General features: G+C 37.3%; 1 protein-coding gene across 12 annotated transcripts in view; it reads right to left on the bottom strand.

Annotated features, from left to right (window-relative positions):
- The window catches only part of BBX (BBX high mobility group box domain containing), a 268,773-nt gene that overhangs the window by 54,296 nt on the left and 192,453 nt on the right, over nucleotides 1–22,024 (bottom strand). For all 12 annotated transcript variants that reach the window (XM_057696544.1, XM_057696547.1, XM_057696549.1 and 9 more), the window contains 3 exons: nucleotides 19,691–19,758; nucleotides 5,122–5,202; nucleotides 2,212–2,286 (listed from right to left, as the gene is read on the bottom strand). In XM_057696544.1, the coding sequence (XP_057552527.1) occupies nucleotides 2,212–2,286; nucleotides 5,122–5,202; nucleotides 19,691–19,758 (224 nt within the window). The remainder of the gene's footprint in view (nucleotides 1–2,211; nucleotides 2,287–5,121; nucleotides 5,203–19,690; nucleotides 19,759–22,024) is intronic.

Raw genomic sequence — 22,024 nt, forward strand, 5'->3', positions numbered from 1 at the left:
TTTGACAGGGATTGCATTGAATCTCTCAATAGATGCGGAAAAAGCTTTTGACAAAATTCAACATCCATTTATGATAAACTCTCCAGAAAATGGGCATAGAAGGAAACTACCTCAACATAATAAAAGCCATATATGAGAAACCAAGAGCCAACATCATTCTAAATGGTGAAAAACTGAAAGCATTCCCTCTAACAGCGGGAACAAGACAAGGGTGCCCACTCTCACCATTATTATTCAACATAGTTTTGGAAGTGTTAGCCACAGCAATCAGAGAAGAAAAAGAAATAAAAGGAATCCAAATTGGAAAAGAAGTAAAATTGTCACTCTTTGCAGATGACATGATATTATATATAGAAAACCCTCAAGACTCTACCAGAAAACTGCTAGCACTAATTGATGAATTTAGTAAAGTAGCAGGATACAAAATTAATGTGCAGAAATCTCTTACATTCCTATACACCAACAACGAAAAAGCAGAAAGAGAAATTAAGGAAACTCTCCCATTTACCACTGCAACGAAAAGAATAAAATACCTAGGAATAAACCTGCCTAAGGAGGCAAAAGACCTGTATGCAGAAAACTATAAGATACTGATGAAAGAAATCAAAGACAATACAAACAGATGGAGAGACATACCCATATTCTTGGATTGGAAGAATCAACACTGTGAAAATGACTGTACTACCCAAAGCAATTTACAGATTCAACGCCACTACCTTTCTGATGTTCATGCTACACAGTGTAGAATTTAATCAAACAGAATATATGGCAAATAAATTCTGTTTTGAAGGAACTGTTCCTAAAAAGTTGGATGAGATTGCTCAGGTACCAACATTAATAATAATTTATAGTCATCATGTCAAAACTCTTTTTTAACCTTAACCTTTGAAAAAATTATTAGTATCAAGTAAATGGATGTCAATGACTAGAGGAAAGCAAGGAAATATTAAACAAAACTGCTCCCCAGACAGTGAAAATAAAAGTCTGTTTATCATAATGAAAAATTATGATAAAATCTTAATTTATTCAGATTCATCAAGCAAATTGTTCTTCATGAAATGATATCATTACATATTTTTGTTATCAGTTTTATAGAATAGCCCTCTAAAGCAACTAAAGCAAATACTGTGGCAGAGAAACCTAACAGAGAAATAGGCCAACAGGTGGGATCAAGTCAGGGTGGTTGACACAGTGTCCCAAGAGGAAGCAGCATTTTTTTTAAATGTAAGCACTAAAAGTAATTTTTTCTCATTTTCAAAGTAAGATGCTGGGTTTTCTCCTGCCGAAAGGATATCATTTTACATTTCGTTTATGCAGCACTCTTTATGCAAATGAATCAAAGTGATTCAATACATCAATATTAAACAGAACAGTCCTGCTTGTCATTTTCTCTCAATCCTATAAAAAATTGCTTAAAAAAATTGCTTAGTTTATGACATGCATTTTTGGTTGAAATTAATAAAGAGGAAAATAGGGAAAGACCTAAAGCAGATGGCATCTTATTTTTACAAAAGGGATATTTTATTATTTGTCATACAGTCCTCATTAGAAATGAGCACATGGGTGAGACCAGGGCTTTTGTGGCAAAATCAAGCATATCAGATTTGCCTTCTCATGATAACAACCAAGAAAATGCTCTCTAGTGCGTGCTCTCTCTCTGGCTGACAATCCGAAGAAATCTGAGATCCTGCATGAGCTAACCTGACCTAAGCTTGGGATTAAACGCTAATAAAACTACTGGCTGAAGCTACATCACACCCAAAGCTAAGCACTGATGATCTAACAGGTCGTATTCACCTCTGCATTCACTGTGAGAGTTATTCATCAACGACAGCATCTAATTTCACTATTGGAACAATTTAATAAATTGGAATCCTATGGCCTTCAGGTTGATAATTTTCCAAGCTTTTAGAATAAGTTAAAAAGAAGTCAAAATGAAATAAATGAATTACTGGAAAGTGTCTATTCTGAAGGAACTCTTTAAGGAATGCTTGTAAAATGGGTATAAAATCTGGAGCTGAGCTACGATTACAGCAAAGGCCACAAAAAGCAGTAAGCAGCCTGCCATGTGTATTGTCAGCAACGGCAAGAGGCAAGCCTGAAGTTCTCTTATAAGTTATAAAATTCCATTCCAATATTTCCAGAGCCCAGGAAGTTTTCTGAACCCAATATATATGAAAGAAAAACAAACAAACAAAAAGAAGGGCATACCTCTGCAAACTGAAACAAGGCGGATGCTTGGCATTGTTTTGCAGGAGCATCAGAGTGGGATGTACTTGAAGATATCTGAAAGGAAACAAGTAATTTTTAAAGCACAAGGACATTTTACCATAACAGACTAACAACTTCTGCCATATATTTCTACTGTAGACACTGATAAAGATTAAGACATGAGTCAACACCCTCAATCCCTTTCAGAAAAACAGTATCAATGATACATGAAGACAAAGGCCATGTTTCTAAAAACAGATGTGGAAAGAACAAAAAAGGCTGAGTTTGGCTCATTTGCCATGTCTCTTGCAAGCGTATCAGATATGTAACAAACAGCCGTTGAGGAGACCTGTAGAGATAAACTTCCTTATTTCAGTGAATTTTTTAAAATATTATTAAAAGTTGGAAGCTGCACGTAAATCTCTCTCTTCCCTGCAGCACTGCCCTCAGGCTGCTCTCTGCTCAGAGGCAGCTGTGAAATGGTACTGGAGAAGCAAATAACGTGGGTCAGAACTGAATTCGGACTGAATCTTAGCTCTGCTTCTCAATGCCTACATGACCTTGGGCAGGTCCGCTAATCTCTCTTCAGACCTACTTTTCCCGGCTGTAAAGTGATGATGGTGATCGTGATGCTCCCCATCTTACAGCATTATGGCGAGAAGAAAGTAAGCCATGGAATACACTGCCTGACAGGGCACCAGAACTCAATAAACTGCTTACTGAATATGAAGAGCATTTCTTCATTTTATAACACCATGCATCCTCCCATCCAACACACACACACACACACCCTCAGGTGTCTGATAGTGGATAGAGGATCCTGTCACAGCATCCTTGGTTCAACGAGGAGAACTTATACTTCTATTTGGTGATTATGGTAACCTCAGTAAAAGTCTGCTCTGAGGCCCGCATGGAAATACTTTTTTAGGATGTTTTGAGAGCAAGGTCAGTTATTAATTTTGGTTTCAAAGTGAACAAATCTTCTATCCAGCTACAAAATAGGTGAAAATGAGTCATAAGAAGAGAAAGCGTGGGCACTGTACATTCAGCCCATTCCCATTTCCACCAAAGTCTTTTCCTTCAAGTAAACGTGCTCACTGACTCCATCAAAGTGAACTTACTAAGCAACACATGCATGTTGATCATAGCTCTCAATCCCAGGAATCATTTTTTCATAACAATTAAATTAAGTTGGTTAGAAAAACATGGAGCCAGTTGGTGAGACAATATCAAAGTCATCTTTAGGGATAAGAAAGAATTAGAAGAGAGACTGATGGAATTATTGACTCTCTTCACTGCTGAAGGCATTAAGAAAATTTTAATTCCACTGTATTTTTTGAATCAGACAAATAAGCATTTTTGGAATAAATATCAGTAAAAAGAAAAAAGATCTTGGAAGATCCTATTTAACAAACTAGATATACACAAATTGCCATAAATGGCTAAGATCTAACTAAGTACTTTGAAGACATTTGAGGGTAAAGTTGTAGAACTCTTCTTGGTCAAACCATGAAACCAATTCATTTCAAAAGATCTCCATGTATATAAGCTGTGACAGACTGCAGATGTGAATCCAAAAGGATGTTCCTGAAATCCTGGGAATTATAAACTGTAGGTTTTACTTCAGACATGACTTTTCACTCCTACCAACCCTCTGTAAAAGTTAAAGAACATAGTTTAAGGGGAAATGCCTGACCTATAATATATTTCTTTGAGGCTTAAATCAGACAGTGAACAAAACAGAACCAGTGGTATAAACCATCTAGATTTTTGAAAAGCATTTCACAAGTTTTTAAACAAAAGGATGTTTCTACAAATCAATATTGGGACAAAGGAGATATCAACATGAATAGGGAGCTTCTGAAGAAATATTAGATTAGGGTCAGGGATCTCTTTGGAATATTTGGTTTGCTGTAGTAACCAAAAAATGCACATGTGTCAATACATCTAAAATTTCACATGAAATCTGAGAGATTTCACTTTATCCTTCAGCAGGGATATCTGGTTAAGTAACTGCTTTAAAAGTTGAGACTAACATTATTTAATATGTCTAAGACTACTGTCCAAAAGGGAATGCAGACTGAATCCACTATTACATTAAATTCTCGAGGAAACAATATACAAAGCAATTGGAATTCATGGCACATCTCACAGAGAGCAGAAAGGAGAGTGACAGATAAGGAGTATTATGTGAGCAAATATATATTAAAACATTCTGGTGATATCAGCAGGACATTTAGGCATATTATAAACAATGTCATAAAAGGAATGACCTAACATGCCAGTGTGAAAAGTAATTCTACCAATGAAATGTTGAGAACCACCAGGAAAGGACACGAGAGGAGAAAGAAGCCTGAAACTAAAAATATGCTCTCCTTGTACAAAACTGTACCACGAGAGGCAAACATTAGGAAGGATGACAGTGTGAGAGAAGGTCTAGTGAAAGACAATTCAAATGATCAAGGGAAAACCATGTGGTTTAAAGTTCAGAAAAAATTAATCAATGATGGCTCCATACTGTGTTCTAGGGTAAATGCAGATATTTTGGGAAGCAGTCTTAACCTTTAGACTTGATATCAAGGATAATGTGCTTTTCTACATCATCTCTGAATACGTTAGCGACGTACTGAGCCGAACAGGTTTGACACAAGACATAAGACATAAGACTTTGAAAACTGCCAACTGCCTGCTAAAGTTTCAATTAAGAGAAAAGTGTGTATTTAAAATAAATAAAAAGGAACGCACAGCCAATAACCATTAGTCAATTCTGTTTTCTGATTTAATACCTGACAAGTTAACACCTGATAAGTGACTAAGAACACAGAGTTCTTCTTTGCTTTAAGTTACTGTCATCAGCCCAAATTTAAGCTCACTTTATAATTTCATTAAGTATAAATTGTAATATATTACCTCGGCAAACTGAAATAATGGTGACTTCTGACGCATTTCAGAGGATTCTGAAACATCAGGCCTGCAAGTGCCAGAGGATAGCTGAAACAAAGAAAGGTGGTATGAGGCATCACAAGAATAGCCTCTGGAAGACAAGACAAATGTCACCTAAAACATTCCTATTTGAGGAAGGAATGGTTTTGACTTTCCAAATCTGAGGCAGTACTGTGACAAAAAGGTAACTATATTCTGCAAAATCTTATACAAGGTTTTATAAAGTTTTATATATTCATGCAACTGCTAAATAATTCCATAAATAGTAGGAGACAGACAGGACAATGCATTTCAGAAAAATTACTATTAACCAAAGAGAAATTTCTTCAATGATGCCCATTTGATCTCTTGGCTTTCTGCAACCAAATCCAAAGAATATCTATTTCTTCCCTGTTCTGTATTTCCCCAATATTTCATATCACCTGACTATATGAAAACACAAATGAGTTTTGATCATTATAAACCTTTCGGGAAAACAAAACCAAGGTTAAATTTTTGTTTTCCTGGATTTTCATGTATTCATAGACAAGCCCCAATCTAAGAAAAGTCGGTACTATTTTCCTAAGAGAAATTTCTCTTATAATATATTCTTGTACATTATTTACTACGTTGGGTAAACATTTAACACTCTACAATCTTTACTTGTGATTTTCATTATTAACAATAGTTACAGAAACACCACTGGTTTTTTTTAAAACTTCTTGCTGTTTATCAAGTACCATTCTCGGGATACGTATTTCTTCTTTATCTTAATATTAAAAACTGACGCATTTCTGCATTTGGGTGAAATAATCACTTAGGTGGTAACTTGTAATTCTAGGAGTCATGAAATGTTAGAGGGAAAGGATTTCAGTATCCCTCTGACCTAATCCTTTGTATAGATAAAGGAACGTAGGACTAGACAGGTAAATGACATCTCTACTCCCCAACAATCAATAATCCCCTTAGTCTCTATCATTATGGCACTTAGCGCTATCACAAGACATAAATATGTGTTTATGTGCCATCTTCTTCCAGGGACTTTGTTTAATGCAGAATCCTCAACATTGCCTGGACACAATATGGATACCCAAGTATTTGTTGAATTAACTAAATCAAAGTTAACAACGTGTCTCCTAAACACCAAATCAGTGTGTCCCCTCTCTCTCCTTTCCTGAATGATGAAGTTAGAGAGTCTTAGGGAACGAGTTATCTTTCATTTTAGAGGAAAAGTAAAAGTTAAAAATATTTTTTTAATAAACATGTTTCTGACAATAAAATAATCCAAGATCACCGCTGAAAATCTGAAAAAAGAATACAGAGGAAAAATCATCTACAATGTTATCTCCCAAAGATAAACACTGTTAATATTCCATGTATATTCTTGCAGTTGTGTGTATAGATAATGTTTCCAACAGAAATGTGATGTTGTACTACAGTTACAAAATGTTTGCTTTTAACAATACATTGATTTTCCTGTGTTATTAAACTTTTCCCAATGTAGTTTTAATAGCTGCATGTGATTATATTAGATGGCTGAATCTATGTAAAGAGCTGGCAGTCACCCAAAGTTACGTTCCTAAAACCAGAGTTTCTCACTGAACCTCTTCATCAGACATTCAAGATGTGTTTCTCTAACAACGTCACAGACCACTGGGCAGGAGCAAGCATTTAAAATTTTAATTGTCACCTTTGGATTTGAAAGAGTAACGGCCACCTTCTTCCAGTGATAAGCTCCACAGAAAAGGTGCAGGAGCTTTAATTAATTTGCCACCTGTGGTTTGGCTGCCAAAGCCTGATTCCTTTGACAACTAGTGTGCCAGAAAGTCCAGTAGTTTTAATTTGCTTTCTAAAAATACAAAGAAATCCTGTGTGTTTAGTCCCTAGTTATCTTGGTAAACAATCAAAATTTTATTTAAAATTGAGCCTAGGGAATTCCCTAGTGGTCCAGTGGTTAAGGACTTGGCACTTTCACTGCAGTGGCCCAGGTTCAATTTCTGGTCAGGGAACTAAGATCCCGCAAGCTACGTGACCAAGAAAATAAAACAAAATAAAATAAACTGAGCCTAGGACTAAATGAAAATTTATAGAGTGACTTTATAAAACTTTAATAGTGTAGGCTGTACATGTGACAGAAATCTATGAGATACTTAGAATTAAGTATATTATCATATAGGGTAGTTACCCTATATAAAGCCTATATAATACATAACACATATTTTTGTTTCTGATACCATGATTCATGAAAGAGTTATCACTTATGAGATTAGATACCCTACGGCTCAATTAGAGTTCATATTAACTGTAAGAAGAAAAATCAACTTTCTTTTAAATGCCGTTATAGATAATCTGGCCATGACTATACACCCAGTCATAAAGATTTAAAGTTAAATGAGAACCTCTGCAAATCATAAATAAAACTTTCTATTTGTATGGAGAATTCAAATGTAAGTAATTACCAAGACATCTCTAATTCTACGTTATGTCAGTTGTACTATGTAAGCAGAGACGTCCAGGCCTGCGAGTTTGTGCTCCCCACGCACCCTGATGAGTAGTAGATACACGAGTATCGGCTGACTGACTTGCTTCTCTGTGTTCATGAATATGAAGAACCTCAATGACCTGGCCAGGAATCACACAACAAAGGCTGCCCAATGGTGAGAACAATAATCACAGTCACTGAGGCTGTGCATTTTACTGTAGTGGATAATGTCTTTTTTCAAAATCTAATGACTCTTACTTTAAAGCACTGTGGATTTAGCCTTTATCTTCAGTGTAGTATAGTGGAAACAACACAAAATTGGCAGCCAGAAGAACTGGCTTCCTATCAAGCTATGTGTTTACCTGACTTCCTAGTCCACAGAACAGAAGCAGCAAATCAGGAGGGGCCAAGGGTATGGATAAGAGCACTGAAAGGAAAAGCACTGAAAAAGAAACAATGCCACCAGCAAGAAGACACAGAGGGAAAGACACAGAAAACTGCAGACACAATATTTTTAACTTTATTAATTTACAATGCACATGTTTTATAAAGCACTGTAGTCTATTTAAAACAAATAACCAAAATACTGGGTGTAAGATAGGCTTAAGGATGTATTATATAACATGGGGAATATAGCCAGTATTTTGTAATAACTGTAAATGGAACCTTCCAAAACTGTATTAAAAATTTAAAAATCTCAGTTACTTAGTAAAGTGGAGTATCACAAAAGCTAGAAAAGAAAAAAAAATTAAAGTAGAAGCAAGTAGTCCTAAAGTTTCTCCTGAAGGTAGTAATTAATATTTATAACTATGATTCTAAGTTGTCAAGGATAATTATAAAATATATCCTTTATTAAAAAGCATAAATGCATGTGATACATGCTAGACATATTTCCATCTAAAATCTCAAAATGTAAAAATGGTTCAATGACACGGAAAATGTACCGAGGCAGAATTCATTCTTGAGTGTTTGCTAAATGAGGCATCCAGTGCAAGTGTATATATTTGCGCATACTTGTAAACGTTTGGTAAAGAAATCTGGCATCATATCCACATGGAAGGAAGAGCTTATTTCCCACAAAGCGTTCCTATTTAAATGATGTTATTAGAGGGTCCTAGACCTTGTCACCTTGCAATATCACCTGCTGTTTGTATTTACAGTATTCTAAGTTACTTCTTAGGTGGGGTATGCTTTTTATGAAGAAACATCAATTCTTCAACACCTAGTCATCTCCTAAAGCCAGTTTACTTCCTAAATATAACAAAATACAGAGCTCAAAGATATCTGTTCATCAATTAAGAGGAAAGAAAGAATACTAAATAAGCAGAGATTCAATAAAGGGGGGGGACTCCAGAAGCTGTTTCTAGAAATAGTCTCTGAAATAATCCATAAGGCCACTAGGTGTTGCTATATGCCCAGTAAAGAAAACTGCTAAAGGAATTTTAAAAGCAGTTTTGTTAACCACACAGGTATTCAACTTTCCTTAAATTCAATTTTCCCTTTAAATTAACTATAATTCTCAATAACCAAGTAAGGGGAATGATTAGTATAATTAAGGATTACGACGAGGTAACATTTTTTTCCAAATGGCAAAATGCACATCATGATAATGAGAGATGTGGAAACATGATCCAGTCCCTTGATATAAAACAAGATCAAGACAGTTAGATGCACTGTAAGTGGCTTGGAACACTAGATTTTATTAAGAGCCCATTCCTACTTCGCAAGGCACAAGACCACAAGCTCAGAGTTGGATTGTGATGAACATATAGTCAACAAAAGGGATGAAGTGCATTGGCTGTATCTGAACTCCACATCCCTGCCCTTGCTAATCCACATATTTACTGATTACTCATTCCTTCAACGACATTCAATAGACACCTATTATGTGCCAGTCACAAAGACTGCTGCTCTCTTTCAAAAAGCTTATATCCCATTTGTGTGCAGTATATTCAGGGGAACAAAGTGAGACTAAGGGGATGTGTCTGGCCCTTAAGTTGCTTGCATTTCACTGCAGGAGACAACTACACATTAAGAGCGGACGTGCCTCCTGGTGGAACATTACAAGGTCTATGGGAGGACAGAGAAGCAGCCTTCATTCTTCCTGGGAACAGATGGAAGAAGTAAGATAAGTAGCATCTGAGATACCCCTAGAAGGAACACCAGAATTGTAGAAATGATGTGGTCACAGCAAGAGGCAAAGTATGGAGGAAGTGCCCTGTGTGTATGAGAAGCAGTGACTTTCCCAGCGTGGCTGAAGACTGAGATGCCTTGGAGTGCAGTGGGAGATGAATCAGACTGAGTGGAACTTGCACGCTACGTTAAGAAGTCTGAAAATCAGGCTGAAGGCAATGGGGAGTCAGCCAAGGTTTTCAGTCAGAGGAGCGGCACAATGAGATGTGTAGTTAGATAATGCTGTTGGTGGAGTGCAGGATGACCTTGGCTGGCGAGTGACTGGAGGCAGGAGCCCAACTAGAAGGTTAAGGAAATTAATCAGCTGAGATGCAGGGCCCCAATTAAATCACAGATGGCATTTGCCAGGCCTCTAATTGCCTGGAAGGGTGTCAGGGCTGAGGGAGAGGGGTCAGTCAGTGCCAGTATTTCTAAGGAAAGTTAAAACCTATCACTGAAAGAGTGAGTATGAGAGAAGGAAGAATGTTTAGGCAGCGGTGGAAGGTGGGGTTGTCTCCTTCGGGAGGAGAGGGGCTGGGGGTAGAGGATTCTGTTTCAGAGTTCAAGTGTAAACATCCCTTGTGACTCCAAGGGCCCGTGATCTGATTCTCAGCCTCGTTCAGCCTGGCCCGGGCTTTCCGACAATTGGCAGCTTTAGCCGGGGATCCTTCCAAAGCACCTGAGTGATCACTTAATTTGCATTTAATATGAGATGTTAAATGAAGCTCTGAAACGGACTTCGCTTTTAAACACAGGTAATTCAATGTAAGTATATTATATCCAAGTTAGTCCTTCAAAACCTACTTAAGGACTAAAATGAAGCCACTCTTAATTACACCTAAATGAGGTTAAGGAGCACATGAGGACTAAAGCAGTGCCCTTGACTGGCCGACGCCAGGACGAGGCGACAGTCGAGAGAGAACTGGGCTCCTGGGGAGTACAACCAATAGCGCCGCCTAGAGGTGCGAGCGCCTCAAAACTAGAATGTAAGTCAAGTCACTTGGCTGAGAGGAAGGGTAAGTCCCTGGTTTCTCTCCGGGCACCAGCACTACCAGAGTCAAGTTTCCTATCACTCTAAGCAGTGTGGCAGGGCGCTGGCATGGAAGTCCAGGACAGACTCCAGGCCATAAACCGCTATAGCATTTGAGACAAACCACAGCATCTTCCTGCCTCAGCTTTCTCAGTTGATAAAACAAGTAATACTACTGACATCACAGGACACTGTGAGGACAGAACGCAGTCAAGTATATACACAAGCTCTCAACAACAACGTGGCAGCAACAGTACCACCCTTCTCGTGTATCCTCTTGTTCCCCATTCTCCTCTTTTCTCTCCCCGCTCACCTGCTGCCCACTTTCCCCTCCACCCCTTCCCACCACCTTCTGGGAGACCGAGGAGCTCATGTGAGTTCATCACTGTCTTGAGCAATGTGGCCTGGGTACTCATGCTTGTCTGTCCATCAGGTTAGGTAGAAGGACCTGATTCTCTGCGCTCTGAGCCCCACTGCTGAGAGATGGAAGAGGCTGGGCTGGATGGGCAGTTCCAGCCCAAATGGGCAGCAAGCAGTGACATAAAAAGGGGAAGTCTCTACCCGGAAGAGAAAAAGCTCAAAGAGCCCGTTTAATGTAAAATTTAAATACAGTATTTCCTCACAAAACGTGTCTAAAAACTATAAAATTGTGAGAAGGAAATTAAAAGCTTTGGTGAGAAGAGGGCAAGAGTTGGGGGTAGGATTGGAATTCAGTGGATTGAAGATCCTGGAGTAGTCAGATATAGTAGTCTAAGAGAAGCACATGTCAAACTAGCTCAAATGTACCAATAGGTAGTAAAATAATTTTCCCCACTTCACTGATATCATTAATTATAAGAAAGGGGAAAACTTTCAATTTTATCAAAATCTGTATTTTTTTTAATTTAAAATTCACAGTGTTGTAAATAAAGACATATTCATTAATTTAACAAATATTGGTATTACTATCTTTTCTCTATTCAGATTTCATCTAGCTTATTACTTAATGGAAACTATATGGGTTTAAATACTAGTATAATGACTTTCTTGCTCTATGACCTTAGAGAGGCTATTTAATCTCTCTAGCCTAGTTTCTTCATTTATGAAATGGGGAATAATAACCCAACCTCTTAAGGCTCATGGAAGGATGAAATGAGATAATCATTATAAGTGCTCAGTACAGTGCTTGGTCCCCAGAAAGCACTCCTGAAATGCCCGAGTAAGGGTGCAGCACAGGATGCCACTGGAGAAGTGGCCCGAGTTGAGGCCTGGTGGGCGGAGAATGAATCACAAACGTCCCTGTAGGCTACTCAAAGACCGAAGCTGGTCCCCCTGGGTTCAAATCCCAGTTCTGTCACTTCATAGCTACACAATCTTGAGCAGGTTATTTGCTCAATGTAAGTATGCTGCTGGTAAAACATACTATAGCCTGTAGGAGTAGTAGCCTGACATAATTTAAGTTTTCAAGTTAAGTATGAAAATGCCTAGAATAAATTATGGTAATAATACTAGGTACCTACAAGAAAGCTTTTCAGGAGAGGTAAAAATGCCTTACAGGTTTTACTTAATTAATCTTCATAGATGTCTTGGGAGTAAGAGGCAAGTGGGCATCATTAGCTCCATTTTACAGGATGGAAGGCAAAGAAAAATATGACTTAATCGTAACTTCACTGTCATATCTCTTCATTCCAACAAAAGAATTAGGCATTCTAAAACCACAGACCCACGTCTAATATACTTTCTGAACCTTTAAAAGTTTGCCTTCAGTTCATTCATTCAACCAAATAGATACTGATACTGTCAAACATTTTCATCAGCTACGATTACTTTGCCAAACTTTTCTTATTTTCTTTTATTTCCCAAACCATCTTTTCCGTTTTCGCCAAGATGACTTTCTGGTGCTCACTTAGGTCCAATACTGAAATGCTGATCTCTCCAATATATTCCAAGCTGTTCTATATATTATGTGTTGAATAATCTCCCCTTTCATCTCTGAACTGTATCACTGCCTGCCTTTATTTTTAAAATTTAACTTAGCTTTACATTTTTATTAAAATAAGTTAAAAATATAACACTACAGAAATTTTCAGTCCTGGAGATTACTTCTAGAAATTCTAGATCAAATACTTATACTTTATTTATTGCATTTTCATCTTTGGATATTAACTCACTGATATGAAATATAAAGGCTTAACTTAATGTAGCTAACTGCCTTCTCTTTAGCTCTTCCCAAAGTTTGATGTGAACTTTTATTTCTTACTTTTTTTTCTTCTATTTTGCTTTCCTCTTTCTTTAAAGTAAATGCTGGACACTGTTGAAAGGACTGGCTCTCTGCAGCCCCCTGGTTAGTGTATTTTAAGCTTATTTCATATTTTCTTCATTAAAAAGCTTATATAAGTTTGCTAAAATCTCTTCATTGGAAACACTCCTTTCCATTTCCTTCACTGTGATGTACTTCCTAATAAGACTTCTAAGTTACATTTCACTGAGTCTCAGTAGGGACAAGCTTAGTGTGCCATTCTGAGTGCGGGGGTCACTCCCTGATGACTGCCTTGTTCAACACAGGCAAACCTTGGACATGTCACAGGTCTGGTTCCAGACCACCACAATCAAAAGTGAATACTGTGGGACTTCCCTGGTGGTTCAATGGTTAGGATTTCACCTTTCAGTGCAGGGGGTGAGGATTCTATCCCTGGTCGGGGAGCTGAGATTCCACATGCCTCTTGGCCAATAAACCAAAACATAAAACAGAAGCAATATTGTAACAAATTCAATAGGGACTTTAGGGACTTCCTAGGTGGCATAGTGGTTAAGAATCTGCCTGCCAATGCAGGAGACACGGGTTCGATCCCTGCTCCAGGAAGATCCCACATGCCTTGGAGCAACTAAGCCGTGCGCCACAACTACTGAGCCTGCGCTCTAGAGCTCGTGAGCCACAACTACTGAGTCCATGTGCCGTCCACAGGCCTAGAGCCCGTGCTCCGCAACAAGAGAAGCCACTGCAATGAGGAGCCTGAGCACCACAATGAAGAGTACCCCCTGTTCTCCACAACTAGAAAAAGCCCGTGTGCAGCAACAAAGACCCAACGCAGCCAATAAATAAATAAATTTATTTATTAAAAAAAAAAACAACTTAAAAAATGGTCCACATCAAAAAAACCTTTAAAAAAAAAAACTGAATACTGCAATAAAGCTAGTCACACAAAGTTTTTGGTTTCTCAGAGCATGTAACTTATGTTTATACTATAATGTAGTCTATTAAGTGTACAATAACACTATACTTTAAAAAAATACACACTTTAATTTTACAATGCCTCATTGCTAAAAAATGCTAATCATCATCTGAGCCTTCAGTGAGTCATCTTTTTTCTGAGGAAGGGTCCTGCCTTGATGTTGATGGCTGCTGACTGGTCAGGGTGGTTGGTGATAGATGAAGGTTAGGGTGGTTGTGGCAGTTTCTTAAAATAAGACAACAATGAAGTTTGTCACATTAATTGACTCTTCCTTTCACGAATGACTTCTCTGCAGCATGCAATGTTGTTTGATACCATTTTACAAACAGCAGAACGTCTTTCAAAACTAGAATCAGGGGACTTTCCTGGTAGTCCAGTGGTAGAGAATCCACCTTTCAATGTAGGGGACACAGGTTCAATCCCTGGTCAGGGAACTAAGATTCCACATGCCGTGGGGCAACTAAGACTGTGTGCCACAACTGCTGAGCCCACGTGCCACAATTAGAGAAGAGAAAACCTGCACACCACAACTAAAGAGAAGCCCGCACACCACAGCTAAGACCCAACACAGCCAAAAACAAAAAAAAATTAAAAACACTAAAAAACAAATTAAAAAATTCACTTAAAAAAAAAAAACCTCTTAAAAAAGAAAACCCCCAACTGGAGTCAATCCTCTCAAACCCAATCACTGCTTTATCAACTAAATTTATGTCGCACTATGAATCCTTTCTTGTCATTTCAACAATCTTCATAGCATCTTCACCAGGAGTAGATTCCATCTCAAGAAATCACTTTCTTGGCTCCATTAGAAGTAACTCCTCATCTGTTAAAGCTTTATCATGAGATTGAAGCAATTCAGTCACATCTTCAGCTCCTAATTCTAGTTCTCTTGCTATTTCCACCATGTCTGCAGTTAATTCCTCCATGGAAGTCTTGAACCCCTCAATGTCATCCATGAGGATTGGAATCAACTTTTTCCCAACTCCTGTTAATGCTGAATTTTTTTTTTAGGGGGGGAGGGAGGGCGATGCTGTGTGGCTTGCAGGATCTTAGTTCCCCCACCAGGGATCCAACCCAGGCCACGGCAGTGAAAGCGCCAAGTCCTAACCACTGGACCGCCAGGGAATTCCCTTAATGTTGATGTTTACATCTCTCCCCATGAAACTCAAACATTCTTAATGGCATCCAGGACAGTGAATTCTTTCCGGAGGTTTTCAACGAACTGACTTTACCCAGGACCCATCATAGGAAATCACTATACATGGCAACTACAGCCTTACAAAATGTATTTCTTAAATAATAAGACTTGAAAGTCAAAATGACTCCTTGATCCATGGGCTGCAGAATGGATGTGTTAACAGGCATGAAAACAACATTAGTCTCATTGAGCATCTACATCAGAGCTCTCAGATGAGCGGGTGCGTTGTCAAGCAGCAGTAACATTTTAAAAGAAATCTTTTCTGAGCAGTAGGTCTCGACAGTGGGTTTAAAATACTCAGTGATCTATGTTATAAACAAATATGCTGCCATCCAGGTTTTGTTGCTCCACTTATACAACACAGGCAGAGCTGATTTAGCCTAACTCCTGTGGGCTCTACGATTTTCAGAATGGTAAATGAGCACTGACTTCAATTTAAATCACCAGGTGTATCAGTCCCTAAGAAGAGAGTGAGTTTGTCTTTTGAAGCCTGGAAGTCAGACACTGACTTCTCCTCGCTAGCTATGAAAGTCCTAGATGGCACCTTCTTCCAACAGAAGGCTGTTTCATCTGCATTGAAAATCTGTTGTTCAGTGTTGTTCAGTTCACCTTCATGAAGTATCTTAGCTAGATCTTCTGGATAACTTGCTGTAGCTTCTTCATCAACACTTGCTGCTTCACTTTGCACTTGGATATTACAGAGATTAAGTCTTTTCTTAAAGCTCATGAACCAGCCTCTGCTGGCTTCAAACGTTTCTTCTGCAGCTTCTCTCAGCCTTCGCAGAATTGAACAGAGTTATGACCTTGCTCTGGATTAGGCTTTGGCTTAAGGGAATGTTGTGTCTGGCTTGATCTTCTATCCAGACCACTAAAACTTTCTCCATATCAGCAGTAAGACAGTTTCACATTCTTATCATTCGTGTGTTAAACAGAGTAGCATTTTAATTTCCTTCAAGAACTTTTCCTTTGCATTCACAACCTGGCTAACTGTTTAGCACAAAAGGCCTCACTTTCAGCCTGTTCCAGCTTTCGACATGCCTTCCTCTCTAAGCTTGCTCATTTCTAGCTTTTGATTTAAAGTGAGAGACATAGGACTCTTCAGTTCACTTGAACACTTAAGAGACCAGTGTAGGTTGATTAACCGATTTAATTTCAATATTGTTTTGTCTCAGGGAATAGAGAGGCCTGAGGAGAGGGAGAGAGATGGGAGTGGGAGGGGGGGACTGCTGGTCGGTGGCGCAGTCAGAACACACACAACATTTATGAATTAAGTTCACTGTCTTACATGGGTGTGATTTGTAGTACCCCCGCAACCTTACTAATTACAAAGCAGTAACGATAAAGATCACTGATAACAGACTGCCATAACAAATATAATAGTAACAAAAAGTCTGACACACTGCAAGAATTAACAACATGTGACACAGAGATACAAAGTGAGTAAACATGGTTGGAAAAAATAATGCCAACAGGCCTGCTGGACACAGGGTTGCCATAAACCTTCAATTTGTTAAAAATGCAATATCTGCAAAGCACAATAAAATGAGGTATGCCTGTACATTTATTTTGCTTCTTTAATCCATAAACTCTTTAATGACAAACACTGCTTTTTAAAATTTATCCCAAATATGTAATGCATTTCAATGTACTCTGGGTATAAAGAAAATATAAGACTGATCATCTACGTGAAAAAGAATCAAACTATAAATGCCACTTTTACCCCTTTTACTAACTGGAGACACAGATCACAGAACCAAGCTTGGCTTAATAACAGTAGCATATAAAAATGTTGACCTAATAATGCCAAAATTCTACTGTGGCAGATTCAGAGTTAATCAGAAGACTGAGGAAAAAGAGGAAACTCAACATTTTGCTTGTTATTATCTGCTTACTGCTATCTCAAGAACCTACAATTTCTCTCTAAAAACCCTAAGAGCACATCACATGTAGATCCAGGAAACTGCATAGGCTAAAGAAGCTTTTAACCTGGATTTTATTGTTCCCATAACAGCAAGCCTCTCTACCTTCTCGAATTGTTTTCAAAAATACAACTAATCCTATATTAAATTTTTCCATATTAAAAAAACAGACTTTTGAGGACTTTTTCTATGTGATTAGGTTTCAGGCTAATGAACAAAGGAAAATCTCCTCCCTTTAAATAAAATATTTCAAAGTAAGAATTTTCTTGTGGCATTTAAAAAAGCCATTGCAATTAGACCTCCTCCGTGGCAGAATTTTTGTAAAATGTCACTTTATTTGACTGGTCCTACCTAATAGTATAAACAGACTTCACAGTAATTGTTCCAAATGTCAGATGCATGAAATTTCTGTACTTCTCTCCTTATTTCATTATTTTTATAATTTTCTTTTAAAGCATGTGTGTACGTAAGTATATGTTCACTGTACTTGTCACCTGCCGATGTACAAAGCCCCTAAAGTTCTATGACCATGTCTATATATCTGGAATAAGACTGCATAGAAATTAGGTGCTAAATGACATCTACTAATACCTATGACATAAATTCCCAAACTATATATTTAGAGACAGCATGATTTTATACAAATTTTGCTGCTTTATTGTTTCAGTATCTCAAGATTATTTGCAATAAAGACCTAAATATATCTGAGATGAGAAGCAGGGATTATGAAGAGAGAGCTGTACTCTGAGAAGTGGTTCTTAAAGACCTAAGTGCTGGTAACTTCTTCCTTAGCATAAATTCCCTTCTTCTATATGAGTCACTTCTTTAAGCCATTTAACTTTCTTTGTTTCTTTAGCTTGAGAATTTTCAAAATGGTTCCCCTTTATCAGAATTGAAAGGTTGACCAAAGCATGGTTTAAACTGCTTGTGTCAAACTCTGCTGTCCTTAAAAGTAGGGAGAAGAGCTAGTCACTGAAAAGAGCCCAAGAAACAAATTTTAATCCAAGAAAAAAAGTATTCCTTTCTTTGACTAGCATTTTCATCCATTTGTAAATTCCATAGATGTTTGTTTACATTTGTTCCTGAAAGTTAAAAGGGACGCTAATAGATATTGGGAAGAAAACTTCATTATTATCTAATCTGTCAGAAAAGATGATCCTGACTTTCATAGTACAGTGCATCCTTGGAGATCTTCAGTCAGACTGTGTTGAAAGGTCAAATGCGCATTATTACTCCAACACTCACCCCTGGGAACATGCCTGGGATACTCTACACCCACGTGAGAGTTAGTATGATTGCTATTCAGGAGCAGCCATGTGTTAGAAAGTAAAATGATGCCAGAGAAGGCTATCGCGTGAGGAAGTACAAACATGCTGAATAATGAGCATTTAAAGGTACAAAGTGACATGTTAACTTTTTTCAGCTAAAGATTAGCACAATATAAATAACTATCAGTCTACCAAATTTACACATTTTTTGCTACACTGAATTGAACAGAATTAAAAGTTAAATCAAATTGAACATTTGGTCAACTACTCTGGATTTCAAATATAAACTATAAATAATAAAAGCCTTTTGTGATGTAACTATCTTGTGTGGTATCTTCTAAAATGACTATTTGTATAGACTTCAACTGTAATCCATATAGCACACAACTGAAAGAAAGAAAGAAAGAAAAAGAAAGAAAGAAAGGAAGGAAGGATGGAAGAAAAAGAAAGAAAGAGACATATATATATATGCAATAAAATTGCTATTTTGTTCCAAATAGCAACTCTGGTTGAGGATTCAAAAATTTCCATCTCAAGGCCCTGAGTGTGGTAAAATAATGTGACCTGCAGGTCAATGCATCTGGCCTTTGTTAAAGGGATCTAGAAAAGAGAGGAATTCCACAAATGCAAACTACGCACAGTTACTGGCTACTATTTGTCCGTCAAAACAATACCTAAAAATATTTAGCAAAAACAGCCCAATAACGATACAAGGGAATAAAAAAATGAAACCAAGGTCATTAAGGGCCTGGGTCCTTTTTCATTTTCCTTTTTAAAGAATAAGCAATCTTGGAATGCCAAGTTTCCTGATTTTCAAAAACAGGAGTTTGAATTTATTCAGGTACCAGAGAGACTGACAGTTTCATGCTTTTTTTAACTCTCATCTTTTCACTAGCAAGTCTAATGAGAACATCACAAAAGCAGAGAATGTTATGAACAGAATGAATGAATCAGAGGATTCACCCTATGGACCCCGTGACACAGTCATGGCAAATGCTAATTAGCTGTACACTGCCGGTCTTACTCCTCTGCTCAGGGAATCTCAACACTCGCACCTGACCTGTGTTTGTGTCATTTTGGGTTTACATACCCCACTCGTTACCCTCAAGGCACAATATGATGCACATAAAGGTCTTAATGAAAACAATTAAAAGCCGAGTTTGTTCCTGAGCTGCAAACAGAGAAACTGCAGGACTAACAGTGTGAACAGAACACAAATGTCTGTGTTCTCAATCCCCAGCAGGAGCAGAGTGGAGAGGGATGAGGGACCGCTTACCTCTGGTGTGCCAAGAGCATGTTCTCCAGCTAAAAGCAGCATGCTCAGGCCTCCCATTTGAGTAGGATCTAAATAAGTCAAAAACAAGTAAATCATCAATTCACAACCATGAAGTACACATAATCCAGAGTCAAAAAAGAATACTCACAAAGACCAGCAATCAGAAATCCAACAGAACCACATGTAACTTGTTACAGAAAACTTTTGAAACTCTTTATGAAGCAATAACCTGGTGTATATGTGCTTAGTACTCATACTTCTGTGAGCCTTTTAAACACCACTGTTGTCTACCATTCCCACAAAATACTTTCTTCAATACCACAGCTGTTTACAACATGAATTATCTCCCAATGTGATGCTTCTTTCCTTACTGCATGGGGAGTTTGGATGGATTTTTTTTAAAAACAAAAGAATGCTTATGCTTGTCTTTTAAGAAATTTGAGATTGTTATTCTCAAATTGTTATTTCTGCCACATGAAATCAGGGCTGATAAAAAGAACCAGGCCATCAGAGGAACAAGAGAACAGGGAGACATTTTACAAATGGGCCTCCAAGAATCTAGTGGGCTTTGTTCAAATATTCTTTCTCTAAAACTTTCAAACACAAATTTAAATTTAACAATCTGACATCTTAAATCTTAGGGGTATAATCAGGCCCTTCCTCGAAATAACTTTAATATTCAAAATGAATGCTTTTTATACTACCAAGCATCTTTGTTTTCATTCCTTCAATATTAAACAGAAGTAGAAAGAGAAAATGAAAACAAAACTGGGAGATCTATCACCCAGGATTATATCTAAACAAAGAAAGTACAGATAATAAGAAATCTATAGCCTTTAAGGTTGTCTTAAATGAATTAAATTTCAGAACTTCAATGAAATAACCTATGTGAAAATGCCTAAGACAGTGCTTTTCCCAGTGCATAGTGGTCCTCAATAAGTACAATTTTTATTTTAATAATCTCTCTACAATTAAAAATGAGGATCAGGCATAGTGTTGCCTGAAGACATTCAGGTGTTTCTTTTCTCTTTTTTGATTTTTTGTTTAAAGATATGCCCTTAAGTACATCTTTGAATACAATCTGTCTCATGAAGCAACTCTGACCGCATCTTACAGTCAAATTAAAAAAAAAAAAAAAAAAAAAAAGAGGAAGAAGAGAGAAAAAAGAATCTGAGGCAGTTTAAAAAAAGAAAGAACAAAAGAAAGAAAGAACTTAGTAGAGGGAAAATATGTTACCAAATAATCAGGTGGTCACAAAACAGCTCCAACTTGGAAGGCAGCCACGTAGGAATACACATAGGAACATGAGCTGATTTGCTGAAACAAGGCTCTTTGTTTTTGTTTTAAGATTCCATCCTTAATTAAATGTTAACTTTATGAACTACTGTGGCAATTAAAATAGACAATTAAATCTATTGGCAAATAAAAATCAGGAGAGAGAAATGAATGTAGCAGAAAGTATAGGTGTACTTTGGTTCTTTTGGGCAGCTAAATACTTTTGCAGCTGCCATTTTAGAGATCAGGAGGATTGGATGATTGCATTCTAATAAAGATAAAAATGTGTTAGTTCAAATTATAAAGTAAAATAGGAACATACTTTCATGATAATTTAAGTTATATACCAATATGACTTTGCTGTATAAATACTAAAACACAGACAAGAAATTATCATCATCCTTTATATTAATTTATATTACATAATATTTGGATATATCAAAAATATATTTATATAAATAGCATGTTTTCCCTTCACCAAGAGGGCCTGTACTAAAATTAAATTCTATATAGCTTTCCCTTCTTGGAAATCATACACTTGACTGCTTTGGGGTTATTCAAAAATGCAAAATGTCATGTGACAAGGACTACTGGGAAAACAAAACAAGATTCCATGTTGAGGAAAAGCTTAAACTGGCCTCTAAAAGCCCTACAAGTATCCCCTAGATTTAAACAGCTAAGCACCATGTTTCAATTAAAGGCAAATTAATTTGCTTTCATTGTGTTAAAAAGGAACATCAGACCAATGTCATCCACTGTACACTAGTTTAACAAGGGCTCTGAACATGGGCTTCCAACAGCCATCACAAGCCCTTACATAATGCAATAAATGTGACAAAGTTGTTTTCCTTCTTTCCTGTATTTTGCTTTAAAGAATGCTGTTTTTAAAAAGCTGATCTGTAAATATCTTGGTTGAAGTCTAGGTCCCACTTTGAATTTGTAGGTATAACAAGTAGATTATTAAACTGTCAGAAATGGTGCTACAGACAGACATCTTTCACAGCTTTCTGTAGTTTATCTACAATTATTTTTGGTTTGTGAAGAGCCGCTGTATGCAAA

The sequence above is a fragment of the Hippopotamus amphibius genome, chromosome 10 (genome assembly GCF_030028045.1).
Source record: "Hippopotamus amphibius kiboko isolate mHipAmp2 chromosome 10, mHipAmp2.hap2, whole genome shotgun sequence".
Taxonomy (NCBI): Eukaryota; Metazoa; Chordata; class Mammalia; order Artiodactyla; family Hippopotamidae; genus Hippopotamus; species Hippopotamus amphibius.